The sequence below is a fragment of the Aythya ferina genome (genome assembly GCF_964211825.1).
Source record: "Aythya ferina genome assembly, chromosome: 25".
NCBI lineage: Eukaryota > Metazoa > Chordata > Aves > Anseriformes > Anatidae > Aythya > Aythya ferina.
In genome coordinates, this window is record NC_140323.1 from 1234012 (window position 1) to 1252355 (window position 18344).

The 18344-nt window shown below is 46.8% G+C and overlaps 1 protein-coding gene across 5 annotated transcripts in view; it reads right to left on the reverse strand.

Moving 5' to 3' along the window:
- The window catches only part of LOC311423740 (uncharacterized protein), a 239522-nt gene that overhangs the window by 63598 nt on the left and 157580 nt on the right, over positions 1-18344 (reverse strand). For 3 of the 5 annotated variants that reach the window (XM_084498121.1, XM_084498120.1, XM_084498119.1), the window contains exon 6: positions 1287-1402. In XM_084498121.1, coding sequence (XP_084354247.1) covers positions 1287-1402 — 116 coding nt within the window. Of the gene's footprint in view, positions 1-1286; positions 1403-15286; positions 17110-18344 lie in introns of those variants that run through there. The other 2 variants (XR_014685842.1, XR_014685843.1) reach the window with 1 other exon arrangement.

Consider the following 18344-nt stretch of genomic DNA (forward strand, 5'->3'; position numbering starts at 1 on the left):
GAGGAAATAATTTACAGTAGCATTGCCCAGTTTGGCTTTGTGTACTGAAAGAGCTCTGAATTGTAGTTATTGTGTTTTCTGTACCGGCATTTTGCTTTTAAATGCAGATAGCGTGAATCCATCAAAACATTGTTTGCTAGTTTCGTTTTCCCTACATGTGAGAAGACATCGATATAGTTTAACTGCAAAAACACATCCATCTACCCTCTGCACCTCCTTTATTAAGCTACACTTTGGCAAGAATTAAAAAAAAAAAAAAAAAAAAAAAAAAAGCCACATCCAGCCACTTGTGTTTTAAAGAAACAGCAGAAACAGAAGCTGTGGGAGTTCACCACGTTGGTCTGATTTACATCCGGACCGACAGTCTGTAAACCATGCTGCAGCAGATGGGTGCTCTGAGCAGCCACATTCCGGCCACCTGAAAAGCAGGGTTTATAAAAACACCGACAGACCTTTAACTGGAGCTGTGTGAGCAGCGGTGCTTCCATAAACAATATTTTATTGATTAGAATAGGCAGAAACTCTGGTTATTTACAGCAGACTTTTTCACAGCACTTATTGATGTGCCTAATGCTCACAGGGGAAGGAGAGGGAAGTGGCAGATGTAAGGAAGGGACTTGATGCAGTACAGAACCACTCCTGTACATCAGCCCCATGGGTGTCAGAGTCCCCAAAGCGTGGGGCAGCACTGCAGACACCCCTCGCCTTCCCCACCCAGAGCTTTTCTGGGTCATGCCTGCCTGTGGCCAGAAACAGCAAAGGCTTTTTTTTTCTTCTCCAAGTGAAATAAATGAGTGGTATAAAGGAGGGAGACAGCAGGGTGTTGCGTTACACTGTGACCTCCAAGCATCAGCAGAAATTAAATGGAAAACTCAGAGCTGGTGGGAGGAACTGGCTGCACGGCTCGGTGGGAGCCACCAACGTGCAGAAGAGTTGGGCTTTTCCTACAGGCAACAACCGTTATTAAAACTAAAATATTTAGAGGGGACAAGTGGTTTTCTGGCATTCAGAGAGCAAGATGAGCTATTAGCAGGTGGAAATCTATCGCCAGTCTCACACAAGGCTCTGGAGCTTCCTGATACCAGCAGGCTGGGACAAGGGTCCTCAGCAGGGCATCTCCTGCTCTCCCCTTGCACCTCCCTGCTTGGATTTGCACTGACAGCAGTGGAGGAAGGCCCCTATTGCTCACAGCATGGTCTGAGCATTATTGCCATAACTCCGAGAAGATGATGATGGCCAATGTGTTAGCACCCAGCTATCTTTGCAATTAACCACTCCCCAGGTACCTCACTGCAGCCCGTGGGCGCGTCGTCCTCCTCGGGGCTGCGAGCAGACAACGCGGGGAGATGAAACACCAAGCCACCCGTTGGAGAGTCCTCATCAATGATTTTAACCTCCTGACCTGAAATGAAAGAGGTAATTCAATCGCCATGGTAACTGGGTGATGGCCTCTCCCCGGCTGAAGCTGTCACTCCTGGTAAATTGGGCTGCGTCGCCCGTCTCGGCTCCGTGACACGGACAGGCCGTGGGCAGCAGGCGGTGGAGGAATCAGCTCTCCTTAAGTACGATAATGATGCATGACAGCTTAAACTTCGGGTCACTCCTGGTGCAGGAATTGTCAAATATTGTGACAGCACAAGAAGCTCTCCGCACCCTCTCACGCCTGCGGAGAAGTGACAACATCGCCATGGATTTTTGTTATTTCTTCTCAGCAAGGATCTCAGAAATGCAAATGTTTGTGCGGCTTTCATGGTGGGGTACATTTCTGCAGACTCTTGCAGGAAACGAACTCGGTCATTCACGATGTAAAGTTTTAACCAGCAGAGAGAGCTTCCCCAGGAAGGTTTGGGATGTGTGAAATCCACGGTTCCCCTCTGTAAACCAGAATGAGACCAAATTGGCCAGGCAATTACAAGAGCCTGTCTGTGAATGAGCAGCCGTGTGGGTTAGCGTTAGCCTTAGTAAAACGAGTATCAGCACTGGTAACACCGGAGTGCCTGGAGATCCCAAGTGAGAGGCTTCAGGGCATTCAGGGCCATATATGCCTATAGCACTGGGAATGCCAAATTGCCTCTTTGTAGCCACAGACTCAAGTTCAGACAGGCTACATCACCGTCCCGTGGTCAGCTAGGGAAACTGGGCAAGCATCAGAAAGAAAAGCTCTGTCCCACACAGAGGACCACACGAACACAACCAGTCCCTCAAATCTACTCTTGGACCGACTCGTCTGTGAGCACGGCTGGAAGGATCTGGGACCAAGCACCTGCACCCAGCAAAGTCAAGGAGCGCTCATCCCACTGCCCTGCACGGCACCACCACGCCACAGCCTGAAGCGCTGGCAGAGCCCGCAGTCAAGTCAGCAGCACGTGAAACGGCAAGAATGAAGGTTTGTTTAATGATTTTTAATTAATTTTAATTACTTACAATTTTTTTGAGCAGTAGCTTAACCTCGCTGAATCTCAGCCCCTCTGATCACTCTGGGACTTCTGCCAGCTTCCTCATTACAGATCAGTTCCCCTAACACCATTTGATAATGAAATGGGTTTTAAAAGAAAGGGACAGAGGAAAAAATCAAATACCTTCAGCAGAACCCCAGGGAGCTGGAAGAGGATTATGATTAGGCATGGAGATAAAATGATAGTTTGGGGGCTTGCTTTATGAATAACGTGTATCTACGTTGGCAGTGTCCTACTTTTGGAAGACGAAAGGTATGGAGGGGCCTGTAAGGACTTCCCACCCTCACAGCTTCTTGCAGGCACCTCCCTGTATGAGCAAGCAAAGGCAAAGGCTGGGACCTGGTGTGGCCACAGAGGAGCTGCACTGGCACATAAAGCCAGCCGAGGTAGCAGAGACAGCATTTCCTACTCTTCTCAACTCCATACCTCTCTGAGCAACTTGGTCTCACCCTGTAAATCAGTGTGTTTGCCCACAGGCACCCCTGCCCAGCACAGCCTTCACGTCCAGTGGGGATTTTTCTGAGCGTACCAGGAACTTTGCCCTCCTGCACCTCCTCAGTCTCCCTCTCAGCTGACCATCTACAACTCTCCCCAAAGCCCCAGGACCATTAGGTTTGATTCAGGACAGTTTATTCCTTTTGCTTTCTCTGATCTCCTCTTTACAACTGGGTCTTTCTTCCAGCTTTTTTTTTTTTTTTTTTTAAATACATATTTTATTCACTGTCACTAGCATCCTTTTCCACCTGTATCTCAATGAGGTCCTTCTGCAACAAAAGGCACTTGCAACCCACGTCCTGTTCCCTATGAAACCACCTAGGCTTTATCATAACAAGTGTGCGGATGTTGCATTGAGCGGGTAGCACTGGATATGCTTCTTTTCCTCTCTGTTATTAATACGCACTGCTCTGGTTCATGATTCAAAACTTTCTCCCTGTGGCTCTGATCTCAGCCCAGCTGATCTCCTGCCCAGCAGCCCTGGGCACGCTTCAAAGGATCTGTTGTTTGGGCAGGGTACAGAAAGAAATCTGTAATTTCTGGATGTTCTGCTGAGGCTTATCTGAACCTCAGTGCAGCTTCTAAATCTGGGCTTTAAGTCACCTCAGAGTGCATTATCGTAAGAGACGTTTGGGCATCCACAGCCAGAGCTGGAAACTCTCTCAAAAACGCAAGTCCAAAAACCCAAGGCTGTGCACCTTGGGTTGTGGGCAGCAAGGAGGAAGGCAGGAGGTAAAGAAGATTTTTTTAGAGCACATATAATGTAGAAAATGAGAAAAATGTCTCGTGTTTATTCCTCTTTCTGCCTGCATTGGCTTTCCTGGCAGATGTATTGCAGTTACCGCACCCCCACTGGCCTGAGGGGCTCGTGTTTTCAGCCGGCTGCTGTTTGTGCACAGCCACGCATCAAACACATCTTCGGGAACAATAGCCAAGCCTCCAGGGGCAGTCACGCAGCCTCCAGGACTGATACGACCCTCTCTGGCTGAGGGCCTGCCCTGAACTGAAGCTGAAGCATGTGCAAGTCCCTGCAAACAGCCACTGGCTGTGACAGTGTCCCCTGCCCAGGAAGGTGGTGGCAGAGCACGGAGCAGTGCTGGGGAGGAGCTGGAGCAAGTTTCGGAGAGGAACAGGGCTGGGAGTGAAGGGCAGCGGGACCGGGGCCATGTCCCACCTCCCTGCCACCAGAGGGCTGTGCATAATTCATAGGCCATAGATTGTGTATATCTTTTTCATGAAAGTTTAAACAGACTGGTTATTACTATTGACCATTAAAAGGCAATTTTTCCCCCATGTGTGACAAGGACTATTGACATTCCCGTATCCTTGGAAAAGGTTAGTTGATGTCCTGACATCTTCAGAGCCCCGCTGCACTTCTGCACCAAGTGCTGAGGCAATGGAGCCTCTGAGCTGGCACGGAGTTAACAAACAAGCTGCATTTAAAACATTGGCTGTTTTTATAGCTGTGGACAAAATGTGCCATTAATGCACTATTAAAAATTTGAAAATCTGATTTTATGCTTTTAGACTTAATGCTTTATTACTGAAGAAGCCAGACAGGATCTTCTGTCTGCCGCAGACAGCATGGCGCTATATAGCAGGGGCTGAATTATTTTGCTCCTGTAACCCCACTGAAATACTGCTGGCAGTACTGCCCCCAATCTGAATGCATGTGTGGGCGTCCCTCCTGCTAAAGCCTGTCCTGGGGGCTCCTGCTATGGGGAGCAGGGCAGGGCAGGTGAGCAAGGGCACAGAAAGCTCTGGGGAAGGGATCTGGGGGCGGCTGTGTGCCCCATACCTCTTGGAGCCTGGAGCCTCAGGAAGGTGATGAGAAGAAGCTAATGCTAAGATAGGGAGGCTGACTTTTCTTCTCTCTGCAGCCTGTAAGAAAATTAAATTCATGCCCAATGGGCCTAAACACTCTTGGTAGCACTGAAGTGCAAAATTGAGCTAATACCTTTCTGATGTTTAAACAAGCACCCGTGATATTTTCATGCCGATCTAGAAGAAGCTCTAAAGCTTTTGGAACTGCCATCACAAACTGTGAGTGATGTTTGAAATAAAAGCAAGGGAAAATATATTTATAGGTGTCAGGGAGTTGTCTGGATAATGCAGCAAAGACAAAGTGTTATGCCAGAATGATTCTTCTGTTTCCAAACTGAACGTTTAGAATGAACCGTGCACCCCTACCCATGAAACTAGCTTAAACATCAGGGAGAAAACTGCTAATGTGAATCCAAATTGTACTTTTGTAATCATGGAGATAGAAAATAGAGGCAATCTTTAATATGAGGCTATGTTCAAAGAACAAGTGGTGTAGGAAGCCAGTTCCAGCAACTGCAAGCATTACAAAGTATTTCCAGCATGGGGAGAAAAAAAAAAAAAAAAAAGCAGAACTAATTAATAAGCAAACAGTGCCCATCAGAAAGGTGGACGCAATCTAGAGAGAAGGGAAGGAGCCTTGGAAGATTATCAGATGCATTCTACCTATTGCCTGCCCAAGCACATATGAGCAAAATGACTGTTTCCCTCTCCATGTTTACAGCGAGTGAATCAGGAGCAGATGTAAGCTGGGCATTGCCGACTCCAGCAGATAAATGACAATTACAAGCAGAAAATGGAGCTGCTGAGAGCACGCAGCTTTCACTTGGGATGTTCAGTTTAGCTACTGGGGAAAAAAAAGAGGGCTGAAAACCAAACTCCTGACAGCAGACGTCTCTTGCTGCAGACCTGCTGATTCAAGCATTGCACGGCTCCTTGCAGACGTATGTAGAAATGTTTAAAGGCTCAATTTGAGCCATTTGTTTCTCATTTTTTTGATCTCTCATTAAAATAATCTGTTCTGATTGTCCGTGGGAGCTATTTTTTGCTTCTCTAAATGGTCACAAAAGGCAGCGCAGATTAGAAAAGGCAAATCAACCCTGTCAAGCCTGTGACTCATCAAATACAGACTCCTGCTCTTTGCTGGCTTCAAAAGCAGACTTCCCCTTAAAATGGCACAGAGAGGGACAAAAGCCCTGCCCAGTGCTCTGTGAACATGAGGTTTATCCACTGAAAACGTGTACTGTCATCACCCCACGCTGCCTGCAAGCTGTAGGGAGGGGAGGCCCCTGCATGGGACAGGCCTGCTCCCCGCTGCCTCACTGTTGGCAACCCCGGGTGTTCCCACTCCAACACTCACTTTGTCCCATGCCAGAGCCAATGTGCCACCAGGAACAGTGTACAGCAGTATGGGAGAAGAGAAATTGGTTAAGACCTAAGCAGTGTTATTCATTATTCACTGCTCAGAGCAGATGTAACCCAGAAGCAGGCCACCAGTTGCAACATGAGGTGTAACACTTCTTCCACACCTCCCTCAGCCATTGTCCCCATATCCTGCTCCGTTACTACACACCATGGTGTACCTATATCACCATGTTGAGTTCCTTTCGATCCTCAGCACCTCTGGCACTCGTTGTTACCCATCTGTGAGGCCTGCACTTGCACTCCGTGATGTTTCTGCAGCCGGCCGAGCTTCCTTCCAGGCATGAGTAGGCCGTGGAAGGCTGAATTTTGGAAGTATTCCAGAATATGCAATTCTGGTCAGGCTTAAAAATAAGCTCAAGATTTCCAGTGCTCATGGAGCAAAAGCCTAATCCTGCCTGTGGGTGCTGAGCTTGGAGCCTTCCCCAAAAACTGTCCCTTCCCCTGCTGGAAGCACACCGAGGGCAGCCCTGGCCACCGGCCGTCCCTTCCAGCTGCCCAAGGTTTGGGGGATTTGTGTGATGAGATGCAAGACACCCAATAACCTCTCCCATTATTAACAGATTGGGGTGAGCAACTTTGCACTTCTTCAGCAAAGAGGACTTAAAAATCTTACTCTGTTTTTTGTCATCATTTCCTTATAAACCTGGACAAATGCCTTTTGTTTTAGCGCCACGCTACAGTGAATCTGTTTGTTCTTTGGGCATCTAAACCTTCCTATCACTGACATTTTTAAAGCTCAGATAAAGGATTTTAATTGGCTGAAATGCTGATTGCCATAACAACTGGCTAATGAACCATCTGTTGGCATATGTAATATTTATTTATACGTTTAAGAAACACGGCTGAAGCTCAGGAGCTGTCCCTTCCCAAGGCCAGGGCAGGAAGGGCGGACGGGCAGGCCTGGGATGAAGCTGCACACAGCGCTCGAGAGTGGCACCAAAATTCATGTTACTGTCCAAAAACAGATGCTTGTGGGGGCTCCAACCCTGCTGGTGGCGTAAGGACCCGCACCCACTGGGAACGGAGCGGGACGCGGCTGACGGGAGGTTTATTTTTAGGTTGTTGATGAAGAGGAGGAGGAGGAGGGAGCAGAGAAAGCCCCTCCACAGAAGTCACATGCATATGCAAAAGGAGCCTAATTGCCCCTCTTTAGAAACTAATCATTCTGGATTTTACAAGCCACATTATAGAACCTGACATGCTTATTTTTCCTTTTATTATGTTTGTAAGCAGTGATCCTATTGAAAAGAAAATCAAACCCTATTTTTGCCAGTCACAACCATCTCCCTTTTTCTTTCTGCCTGCTTTATTTTATTTTATTTTCCTTTCTTTCCGTCAGCTGAATAGAGCAGCATTTTCATGTGTATTAATTGCCCTGTAAAATGCCCTCAAAGTCATTAGAATTCCCCATTCAAAACTATTATCTGTGCCATTATGTCTATGCATTATATTTATTTAAATGTGCCTCTTCTGAATTAGCTTATTTTTAACAGCTAGCCATGCCTGAAATATTGTTCCAGGCCAAGCTGTTCTCAAATCTTTTCTTCTTCTTCTTTTTTTTTTTTTTTTAAATGATAACTTCATAGAAGATTTTGATGCTTTATCCTGAGTGGGCTCATAGTTTTAGGCTTTTAACCCTCTTTCTTTTTTCTTTTTATATTTCAAGAAGATCGGCAAAAGACTTCTGGAAATTGTTTTTGTTAACCCCCAGGACTTTCTTACATCAGAACCTCAGGATTTACAGCTAAGGTTCGTGGCCATCACACTGATTTAAATCTGCAGCAGTTGCAAAGATTAAAAATAATAATGAAAAAAAAAAAACACTGTTTCCTAAATATAATTCAAAGTTGCTCTCTCTTTCCCCAAAATGTCTGTGCACAATTTCCACACATTCTGACAATTAATGTTGTCAATGTTCACTATTTAACCGAGTCCACCACGGCTCCACTGTTTCTGGATTGGGGATCCAGCAATCCCTGCCACTGGCCTTCAGATACCACAGCTGTTTTAGGGCTGTGCACCTTTGCATGATTCACCTCTGCCTGCCCACACCAAGATCCCTTTGCAAGAAGGACAAACTCTGCACAGAGCCACTGGGAAGCTGTAACAGTGCTGTGGAGGTGATGTGGCCGTGGTGGGACAGCCAGACCAGCTCTATACCAGCAGCCTCCCCCCAGTTCCAACAACACTCTCCTCTGCGGCCACCTTCTCCCGCTTCGCACCATTCTCTTATTTTAATTAGACCAGCCGCTCTGCATCTGCCTTCATTATCCGACACCCGTAATTACTGAACATGCAGACATTGAAGGAGCAAATACCCCGTCCCTACCCCTTCCCGAGACCTGGCTGTGGTGCTGGGGCCCGCCTTTTGTGCTCCTCACTTAAACATTCACGAGGAGCCTCGCTCGGGGCACACGCCTCCACGCCTGTGGCTGCGCCGTCCCATCCCTCTGGTGACACACAGGCGGCCCTCCCTGCCTGCCAGCCGCTCTGCTGCCTCTCATTATTTCATCCCCCAGAGAATACTCCTCCTTTCTTCTTTTGTCACGTACCGGGCTAACTGGCAGCTCCTGTTGAATTACTGAAGCGGGCAGCATTAACCTGTGGTCTTACCACGGTAACTTCCCTACCTGCCTTTTCTTGATGACACTTTGTGCTTTGAGGTCACGCTTTTAAAGCGGGTAACTTCCCACTCAGTATCCTCCTTTCTCAGCGAGGCAGCGGGGACGTTTGAAATGATTCCCTCCCTCTGGGCTGCAGCAAAACCCCTTCTTCTGTGGCACTGAGCAGGGGAGCACAGCCCGGCAGCGGACGGGAAACGCTCCTGATGCAGCAGCGGGATCCCTCTCTGCTCGGGCCCGGGTGGAGGCCTTGCAGCCTGGGTATCTGCCCGGATCCAGTGCAAACACCAAACAAAAGCAATTACAGAAGTCATTCTGAAAGTAATGATTTCTCATCGCCTTTCACTGAACTGCCTATTCAGAGGGCGGGCAGGCTGCAGTGGAGGTGTCCTGGTTTAACCCCACGGTCAGCTAAAACAAAACGCTCACAAGAACTTTTTCAGAAGGAACCCAGAAGTTTTCCTGGGCACAGCCCATTTTCCTGCCTCCTGGCCATAGTAACCTGGTTCAGATGCCTGTTATTTACAGGCAGAAATGCAAAGCAGCTCACGAGGAGCAGACCGACATACAGAAGCAGGGCCGTGAATTCCTGCGCGGCCCTACTGTAAAACCGGATCTCTGGCAATCACCTCAGCGAAGAAGAATGGAGCATTGTTATTTTCTATAAACACCTCCACGGAGCATCCGCGAAATCTCTAAATTTTAATCCCATTCCTCATAACATTTCTTTTGAATATTTAAGAGCGAAACGGGTGCTCAGATCCTATCGGGCCGTTATATCCTCCTTCATTTCCTCTACAGCGCTCGGATAGCGCAGTGCCCCGCGCGGCCGATGGACGTCTCTCGGAGATGGGCAGATACGGCCGGCACCGACGGAGAGCCCTGCTCTCCCGTCAGAGAGTGTTCCCCCAAAGGCAGCTGGAGCACCACTGCTTTTATGGCACGGCCGCTGCCGTTAGCAGCACCGCACACGATGGGTTTAACCCTTCGGACAGAGGCTGTTGTCTGCCTCACCATTGGGATGCTCTCGGGAGCAGTTCACATGCAGGACGCAGAAAGTCAAGCTTCCAGCTGACATAAAAACAGCTTAACCAGTCCCCGGGGGGTGATCAGCTCTGATCCAGGCCTGCCAGGTTCCCCACCACCACCAGATCCCGCGTGTTTTGCCACTAGGTGGAGTTTACAAAGCCTAACACCTCCTCACCCTGTGGCAGCCCAGGTCCGAAGCTCCCGGCTTCAGCAGCACCCCCAGTGCGAGCCGTGGGTTTGGGGTGAGGTGAGGTGGGATGGGGAGCAGCAGCAGCTGCCTGGGACCCTCAGCTAGGCTTCGATGTGCACATGTACGAAAAGCAGCACCCGAAAATGGAAAGCAGAGCTGAGTGCTCAGCCCCATTCCTGCCTCCCACAAAGAGCCAGGCATCGCTTGCAGGGCTCGGGAGCTGCGGCAGCGTGGGCAGGACGTGCCGGACATCGCGGCTGGGATGTGGCGGCTTCGTATCAAATAATAAATATCATCTACATGGAGAAAGGTATCGATCTGCAGATTTCACTGACATTTACAAATAAATGATGTATTGCAGTTTTTGTTTTGCCAGCTGGGCTGACCCTAACGGCCTTTACATAATTTACTTTTGATTAAAGAAGTGCTTTGATGCAGGGAACTGAAAAAATAAAAAATAAGAAATCAATACAATTATGAGATCAGCTTTAAAACAATGTGTTATGGAACAAAAAACCAGTCAAATCCTTTGAAGGTGCTCGTATGTGTGATGTTTAAAGTCATTTCGGAGGTCAACAGATTTTCTACTTGCCGAGAGCTGGAAATTAGCTAAGTACACATTACAGGTTTCAGATTGATTGGATTCAAGGCCAGACTCTAGCAGCAGGTTCAGAAATGGTTGCCCTTTCAGACAAGTCCATGGCAGCATTTTATATTCATAGACAGACACAAGTAACTTGCATAAGAATGCAAAGGAGGAGCAGGCTCCACCGTTCACTTCCATACATTTAAATATTTAGCAGTGTCACACGCAATGTAAATAATATCCACTGTACCTAGCGGAAAAATAACTTCTCTAGTTTAAGAAGAGAGGGTTTTGCATTAGCTAATGTAGTGCCATATGTTCATTAAAGCACCACAATGTGCAAAATAACGGTGACAGTAAGTTAAAGTAAAATTCTGGTTAACAATATCCAAAAATATTTTTTTTGGCAACCAAACTGTGCTCATCATACATAATTAATGAGCGTTCTTGCAATTAGTGTGCCCTCGCATAAAGGAAATAACCACAACCTGCTTGCATTTGTGAAGCATGACAAGAAAACCCTCAATTTTTAATAGTCCTTCTGATCCGCTATGCCACACGACTCCAAGATGTTTCACGGTCTAAGAAAATTGGGGAGGAAAGCAGGGTTTGGAAGCACCATTCATGGAGATGACACCGGCCTGACACCGCGCAGTAACCGCGTGTGCTCTGCCCGCCCTGCTTGCTTTGCCATGTACCCAAAGAGCTAATAACGCTGAAAGAAGGGGGAAAAAAATAAAAAGCAAAAAGATGTAAGTATTAGCGACACCACGGCTGTGCCAGACTTATTCAGAGAGGCAGCCCGCTGCAAGCTGCAGGCCCTTTGTTGTGCTCCTTCTGCATCCTTCAGCAATTTCCAGACCTGACGGAGGTAAAACCATCTGAGCCTGGATGTCTGGCTGGGGCACGGAGGATCCCGCAGCACTAAAGTTAACAGAAAACTTGCTTTTGCTGTCAGTGGGCACAAGATGGAGTCTTAGAAAGTGCTGAACTGTGCGGAGACGCTTGTTGGATATCGAGCAGCTCCTCAGCTGGCGACCGCAGCCGCCGGCTGCAGGACCCAGGGCTCCTCGTCCCCCCGGGCAGGGCAGGGGCAGCCCCAGCCCCGAGCACCCACGCCGGCTTCATGCCCCTGATGTGTTTGATGTGGTGATTTAACGTGGCACAAGGAGACGAGAGAATTAGGCTCGGCGTTATTTATAATTAATGGCTGTGTGTTCCCCGACCAAACAACGCTCACTCATCCTGCTTTTTCGTGATCCCAACAATCAGTATTCTGTAAACTCTCCTCTGATGTTTAGGAATCGAAGTGCTGTTTGTCATCCTATCTCCCTCACCAGAAGTCATGATTGCAAAACATCCCAGACGAAACAAAAGCCCCAGAAATACATACATAAAATCAAATAAATAAAAAGGCAGTGGCACCGACTGATCTGAAGAAAAACAATCAACTGTGAGCCAGTTTATTCAATCTGCCTAATGCAAGGAGGTTGCAAACATCCCACTGTTTGCTCTGTGACTTTTTTTCCCTTTTGGCAGCAGTAAAAACAAATAAAGCTGAACCACTCGCTATTCAATTTGAGGGCTGAACAAAACAGAAGAAATGAAAGCCAGCAGCAGAGGGAGGACACAGACATTTGGCCCAAACCCTTTTCGCAAGGACTCTTGCAAAACTACCTCTTTGTAAATTGTGTTTAGGAGGAGTTATTCTAACGGTGATGCCCAAAGATTCACACAAAGCTCCTGCATTTTTTCTTGATTAAGCATTTGAACTTTTTTTTTTTTTTTCTTTAATCTGCCTTTCTTGGTTGGTTTGGCTTCTGCTTCCAGACACCGGGCTCCTGTCATACATTTCTCTGCTAGATTAAAAAATACTTTGTACCTCGTTCTTTCTCTCTGTGAACATATTTAAACAGCATGATCAGGTTGCTTTCTAATCTTCCCTTTGATAAGCTAATCAGATTGATCTCCAGAAGTCTGTCACCGCGAGGCACGTTTTTCAAACCCTGCAACATGACTTGTGCCTTCAGACAAAGCAAGCGCCCGTCCCAGGGGACCGGCCGTCCTCCAGGTTTCAAAGACAGGGTGGAGACCCTCAAGGCACCTTAGGAATACATCTGTAGCGCAGCCTAATGGGTGTCTTGGCCTAATCACCTGAGACCATCGCGTTTTGAAACCAGGCGGATAATTCCGTGAACCTGTGCAGTTACCCTTAGGAACTGCATCTATTCGTTGAACCTGCACAAAAATACAAGCACAAAGCACACCCCCACACACATCCCACTGCAAAACAGGGTTCAGACAGTACTCAAAAAGGTTTTTTTGTGAAGGAATTCCCTGTAGGGGAGCTCTCTGCCCTTACAGGAGAGCTCAGCAGAACCAGAGCCAGAGCTGCCACCCCCTGCCCAGCAGCCCCCGCATGGTGGCAGTGAGTGAAGGGCCCCAGGGGGGTCAGGCTGCACCCCCAAAAGTGCCACAAACTCAGGACAGCCCGAGAAAGATGCTGCTATCCAAAGAGACTTCGTACGAAAGTCAGATCATAATATTCTCTTTCAAGCTCCTTCTGTAAAGCAACATTTCAAACAAACTTGGCCAGTATTAAAAAAGATTCCAATAAAATACTTATTTTTTGCATCCATTTTTCAGTGGATCCTAAGCTGGAAAAGACATGAGTTCTGGGATAACACTGTACCTTCCTGTTGTCCCACTGAAGTTAATTTCTAGGTACACTTGTTCAGTGCTGTGCTGGTGGAGGCTGCATACGACAGCCGAGCCAGGCGAACGGGGCCGTCTGCAGGACGCTGCGCTGGGTCCAGCAGCTTGTGCAGCGGGAGAGCACACAGATTTTCCAGGGTGCATTTGTGGTTCTAAACACCTCCCCGGCATCATTAAGCCACAAATTTGCTCCAAAATCCTTGCCTTGTATCCCAGAGGAGATGAAATACGGTCACTTGCAAGGGAGAGAACAACAATAAAAGGAGAATGAATGCTCCCCAAGTGCTTCCTAAAACAAAAAAAAATTGATATGCAGCCTGTGTACCCATGCAATTATGAAGCTTCTAGCTCTGAGCTGTAACAGATGGAATTTTTTTTCCCCGTCTCTCTTTGGTGATAAGGTGAATGGTTTCCTCAAGGGAAGAGTAGACGGAGTTGCTGAGTTGGCAAGGCTTGTTTCAAGCAGCTGGTTGCTGATAAAATTATGGGAACGGATCGGCATGGTCTGGGAGGGAGGCATAAGGGCCTTTCTGTCACTGGCCTTTCCAAGGAAGGATTGAAACCAGTCATGGATACAAGCATTGAGGCTTGTGAAAGAGGAAAACACCAGAATAACTACAAAGTTACCAGAAAACATGCAGGTTTTCTGTGTGTTTATTAAAGTGGCTTAATTCCTTTGGACCTTTTTGTGCCGCAGCTTATCAATTCAACCCGAGTGCTCGGTTCCTGGGACAACTCACAGCCTCACCAGAGAGGCTGGTGCCAGGCACCAGGGGAGGGAAAAAATGATGACGGTACAGTTTTGCTCTTAAACAGTTTTGTTCTGGAAGGTCTCAAAGCACTGTTTGAATATTAAATCAATCTGTTCTTACGCAGCCTTTACTTGAAACAAGCATGTGTTACATGCCTCATTTTTACAAGGATGAAAACAGAAACTTCGAGCCCGTTAAATCTCAGTCTCTAGGAGAGGAGTTCAGGTATCTGTATCCTTCTTGCATTTTAACATTTTAAAGATTTTTTTAAATTTTTTAAATTTTAACATTTTAAAGATGGTAGAACCAAATAGAGCAAGCCTCTATACACTTTTTGGAAAAGAAAACCCCACATACATTTAAGAATATTGATCCGCTCAATTGCTGAATGAGTCGAGGCTGATCTTTCCAAAAGAAACGGAGTAATTAACTGTGAGAAATGTTAGCAGGCTCTTCAATGGGCTGAAAAAGATTAAACCTATGTTCGCCACATAATGAATGACATATAATGGCCACTTTCTCCGGCATTTTTCTCTGTTCATCTCTTTCCTCTCTCCTTCCCTTTCTACTCTGAAGCCAGAACACCTTGTAGCCTAATTTCATGAGCTAGCCAGCCCGGTGGCTCCTCCATCCATCCCTGCAGAGCAGCTAGATAAGCATCAGCACGTCTAAGTGCTTTTTCCAGCCGGGCCACCCGCTGTGCTGGAGACTTGCCCATGGAGGGGACAGGAGCAGCAGCTCCCAGCCATGGGGACGCACGCGGCCAGGCGAGAGGAAGGGCGCTCGGTCTGGCAGAGGATCGCACCCTGCCAGCCTCTGCTGAGGAACTGCTGGCGGTCTGCAAGGTCAGGGGCTCTGCCCTCCATTCTTCTCCCAGTCATCACACAACAAAGCCCCTTGGATTTCTGAAATGTCACTGTGTCTGCCCAAAGACCTGGCTCAGACAAGGTAATTAGCCCTTCCTGTCACCCTGCCTTATTCCAGCTTGTTTAAGGAGATGTGTTTTGCTCAGCCCAGCAGCCAGTGTCCTAGGAAAGGCTTCTGGCCCCCAGCTCCTGGAGCAAAGCAGGACGGGGCCCGAGGGTACTGCACATCAGGTGCTTGGAGCCTTCTCCCACTGCTGGGCAGGGAAGCGTGGCCCCATGGGGGCTGTGCTCAGCCTGCAGCACCCCACTGCACGCACCTCGTCTGGCTGTTCCAGTCCCCGTTCAACAGAATAAAAGAAAAAGGAGGGTTCCAGCTGTGCAGGTAAATCCCTGCAGGAAAAATTCTCATTCCTCCAGTGTGAGAGACACTTGGCTGCAATCACCTGCAGTCCGCAGGGCAAGGGATGCATTGGGCTCAATTACAACAGCAACAGGGCTTTTCATACAAACAACGGCGAAGACCAGACTTAGGTAGCTACCGACACATATGAATTAGGCTAATTACCAAAATAAGATTACTTCTTGCTTTTCTCCTTTGCACACATGGTAACAAATTAAATTACCGGGGGGAGAGGGGGTGTGGAATATCAGTTAAGTTCCCATCAGACCTCAGCAGTAGCCTCTGCTGACCATTCATGCTGAGCTTTGGGATTTGATGTTAACCATAAGCATGTGGCTGCTTTTCTGCTGAAAAAAGCACATTTCGAAGTGGAGAGATCTTATCTTTCATTTTGTATAGATCAGTGCTGCAGCATCTTGATGTATTTATAGTTTTAATACATAACCGTAAATGCCCCCTAAACAATGGATATTGCACCTTTAGATTATTGTTATTGCTTTATTGTTCATTGTAGCCATAAATTAACAGCTTCCCCCAGCAATGCTGAAAGAACACAGAATTAGATTACAATGTACATACACAAGAGCCTATTAAGGCATTGCTATTCCATAAAAAGTCTTTATAGTTTTTAAGTGTACACCTATAAGTGTTTCAATTAAAGAACTACATGCTTGCCTAGTAATTGCCCTCCCATTTGAGATAGGGTTTTGCAGCAAAAGAGAAAGAAGCAAGACTAAAAGGTGGAAAATTGGAATATAAAATACTGAATATGAAAGTGCTATAAAAAGAAAACCATGGGTTTAAATTATGCTTATTAGAGCCATTTGCATGGCTTAGCTCTTACACTGGTTGCTGTAAAGAACCCATTGTTTCTCTGGACAGAGAATCCTCTCGCGTTGTGTCATGAGCTCTCAAGCCTTGCAGGAAATCAGCTGCTGGGATAAAATGGTTTTCTTTTCTGGAGACCAGCTGCTGCCATAAATCGCTCTAGAATGACTGTAGAGGTCCTTCAAGGCTGGGCGAGATGACAGAAATATGAAGTCGGGCTCGGGATTCCCAGAGCAGGAGCCAGACACTGTGACAAGGTCCTTGTCCCTACCTGTCGGAAGGATGACACCTTGTGGTAGGAAGGGTCAGAGGACCAAAAACTAATTAAATACAGTAAATTAAGCTAAAACCAACATATTACAGGGAGGACAGGGCTTCTTGCAGATATTACAGGTGGAAAAGAGAACCCTGATCAACAGGGCTTTGGTTTGCCTGGCATTAAACTGCAGGGAGGAAATTCATCAGTGTGCTCTGGTAATTGCCTGCAAATCCACGAGGCAGGGAGAGCTTCCCGTTCATTTTAGAGTCTCGTGTGAGCTCTTCTGGCCCCTGCACAGTTTTGCTGCAGCCAAAGCTTTGGCTTCCACAGCTTTTCGGCCGCACGCTGCTCCCCGGCAGCTCAGAGTGGGGCATGGAGGGGGAGCTGAGCTCGGGAGGTCACGGAGAGGGACTTACTAAGAAAGCTCTGTCACTCGTACTCCTCTTCATGACTGCTCTTGAAAATGGCCTCAGCTCCTGCTTAGTTTACAACAAGTATTAGTTTATTGCTTCCTTTGGAAGAAGCAGTGTTTATATGAGAGGAGACAGAGAGCAACTGGCATCAGAAGTGCAGTCTGATTTCTCGTGGCCTCTGAAGATCGCCCGGCACTGGGAACGTCCTTTGCAGCATTTCTCTGTGCAGTCCTTCCAGAATTAAGCGGAGGGACTGAAGGTAGAAATGGGAAACACTCGATAAGCAGCAGACATTAATTAATGCTACATTACAATGGAATTCAGCTGAAATAATGTATGGTGGCCACATGAATAGTAAAAGGAAATTCATCATGGTTAATGTTATTACACTGAATGTCAAAGGAAGCAGTGATGATTTGCCACTTACTGTATAATGTAATGTAATCTAAATGCAATTTTGGCTGGATAGCCTTTAACATCCATATTAAGGAGAACTGGAAGAAACACCAGGATTGTGTCCTCCTCCGTGGGTACGCTACGATGCCTTTAACTCACTTGCTTACGAGCAATACAGCTGTTTGCCGTGCCATGGCCAAGACAAACTTTGAAGACGTGTGCTGTATTTTCCTGCCTTTTTAAGGCCAGCTATAACATTCAGGCATGCTTGGGTTTAGCCAGTTAGGGTCAGATTCTAACATTATTTGGGGTGACCTTGAAAAGGAACATTGGCTTTCAGTGTCGGATCTCTGCTCTCCATCAGCCTCTTAGGTGTCATTATCCTTACTGACAACCTTTTTGATTTGCAGATTTTAAAACTTTTTGCAGTGGGGGTTCAGCTGCCTACGATTTAAATCTGCTTACCGTCATCTGGTTGCTTTTAGTTAACTTTCATGGGTCCCCAGGAAGCAGCCCAAGGGCTGAAAGCTGTTGGTTTCAGTTCTAAAACTTGTTTGAGGTTGAGAGTCGAAGTAGGGTCACTACTCCAAAGGAATCTAATAATCTCATTTATCCTCTAGAACAAAAGCTTTTTCCCTGTAAAATAACACCCATGCCATATTTTTCATGGTATTGCCTCAACAGAAAAATGCTGCTGTTTTCTGAGTTTAATATTAGCTCTGATTGCTTAAAACATTCCAGAGCACAAACCTACGTTATGTCTACACGACATAGCAATCAGCAAGTCCCCTTACGCCTAAAATCCCTTCTGTAAGGAGCTGTACATGATTTATGTTGTTCTTTCCTCAATTACATGTTGGGTTTTGGTAAAGTCTTCAGTAACAGAACCCCACTAAACATGTTTTCCTAAAATCTTATTAATTTTCCCTGCTACATGATACCACAATTTTCAGTATGTGAAACAGAATTCCATAGAGATTGTCCGATAAAATATTATTCTAAAACACTGGAAGCCATCATCACACATTCCCTTTTGAAATAAAAAATATGCATGGGTATTAAAAGAAATAATCTATAAATCAGTATTCATTG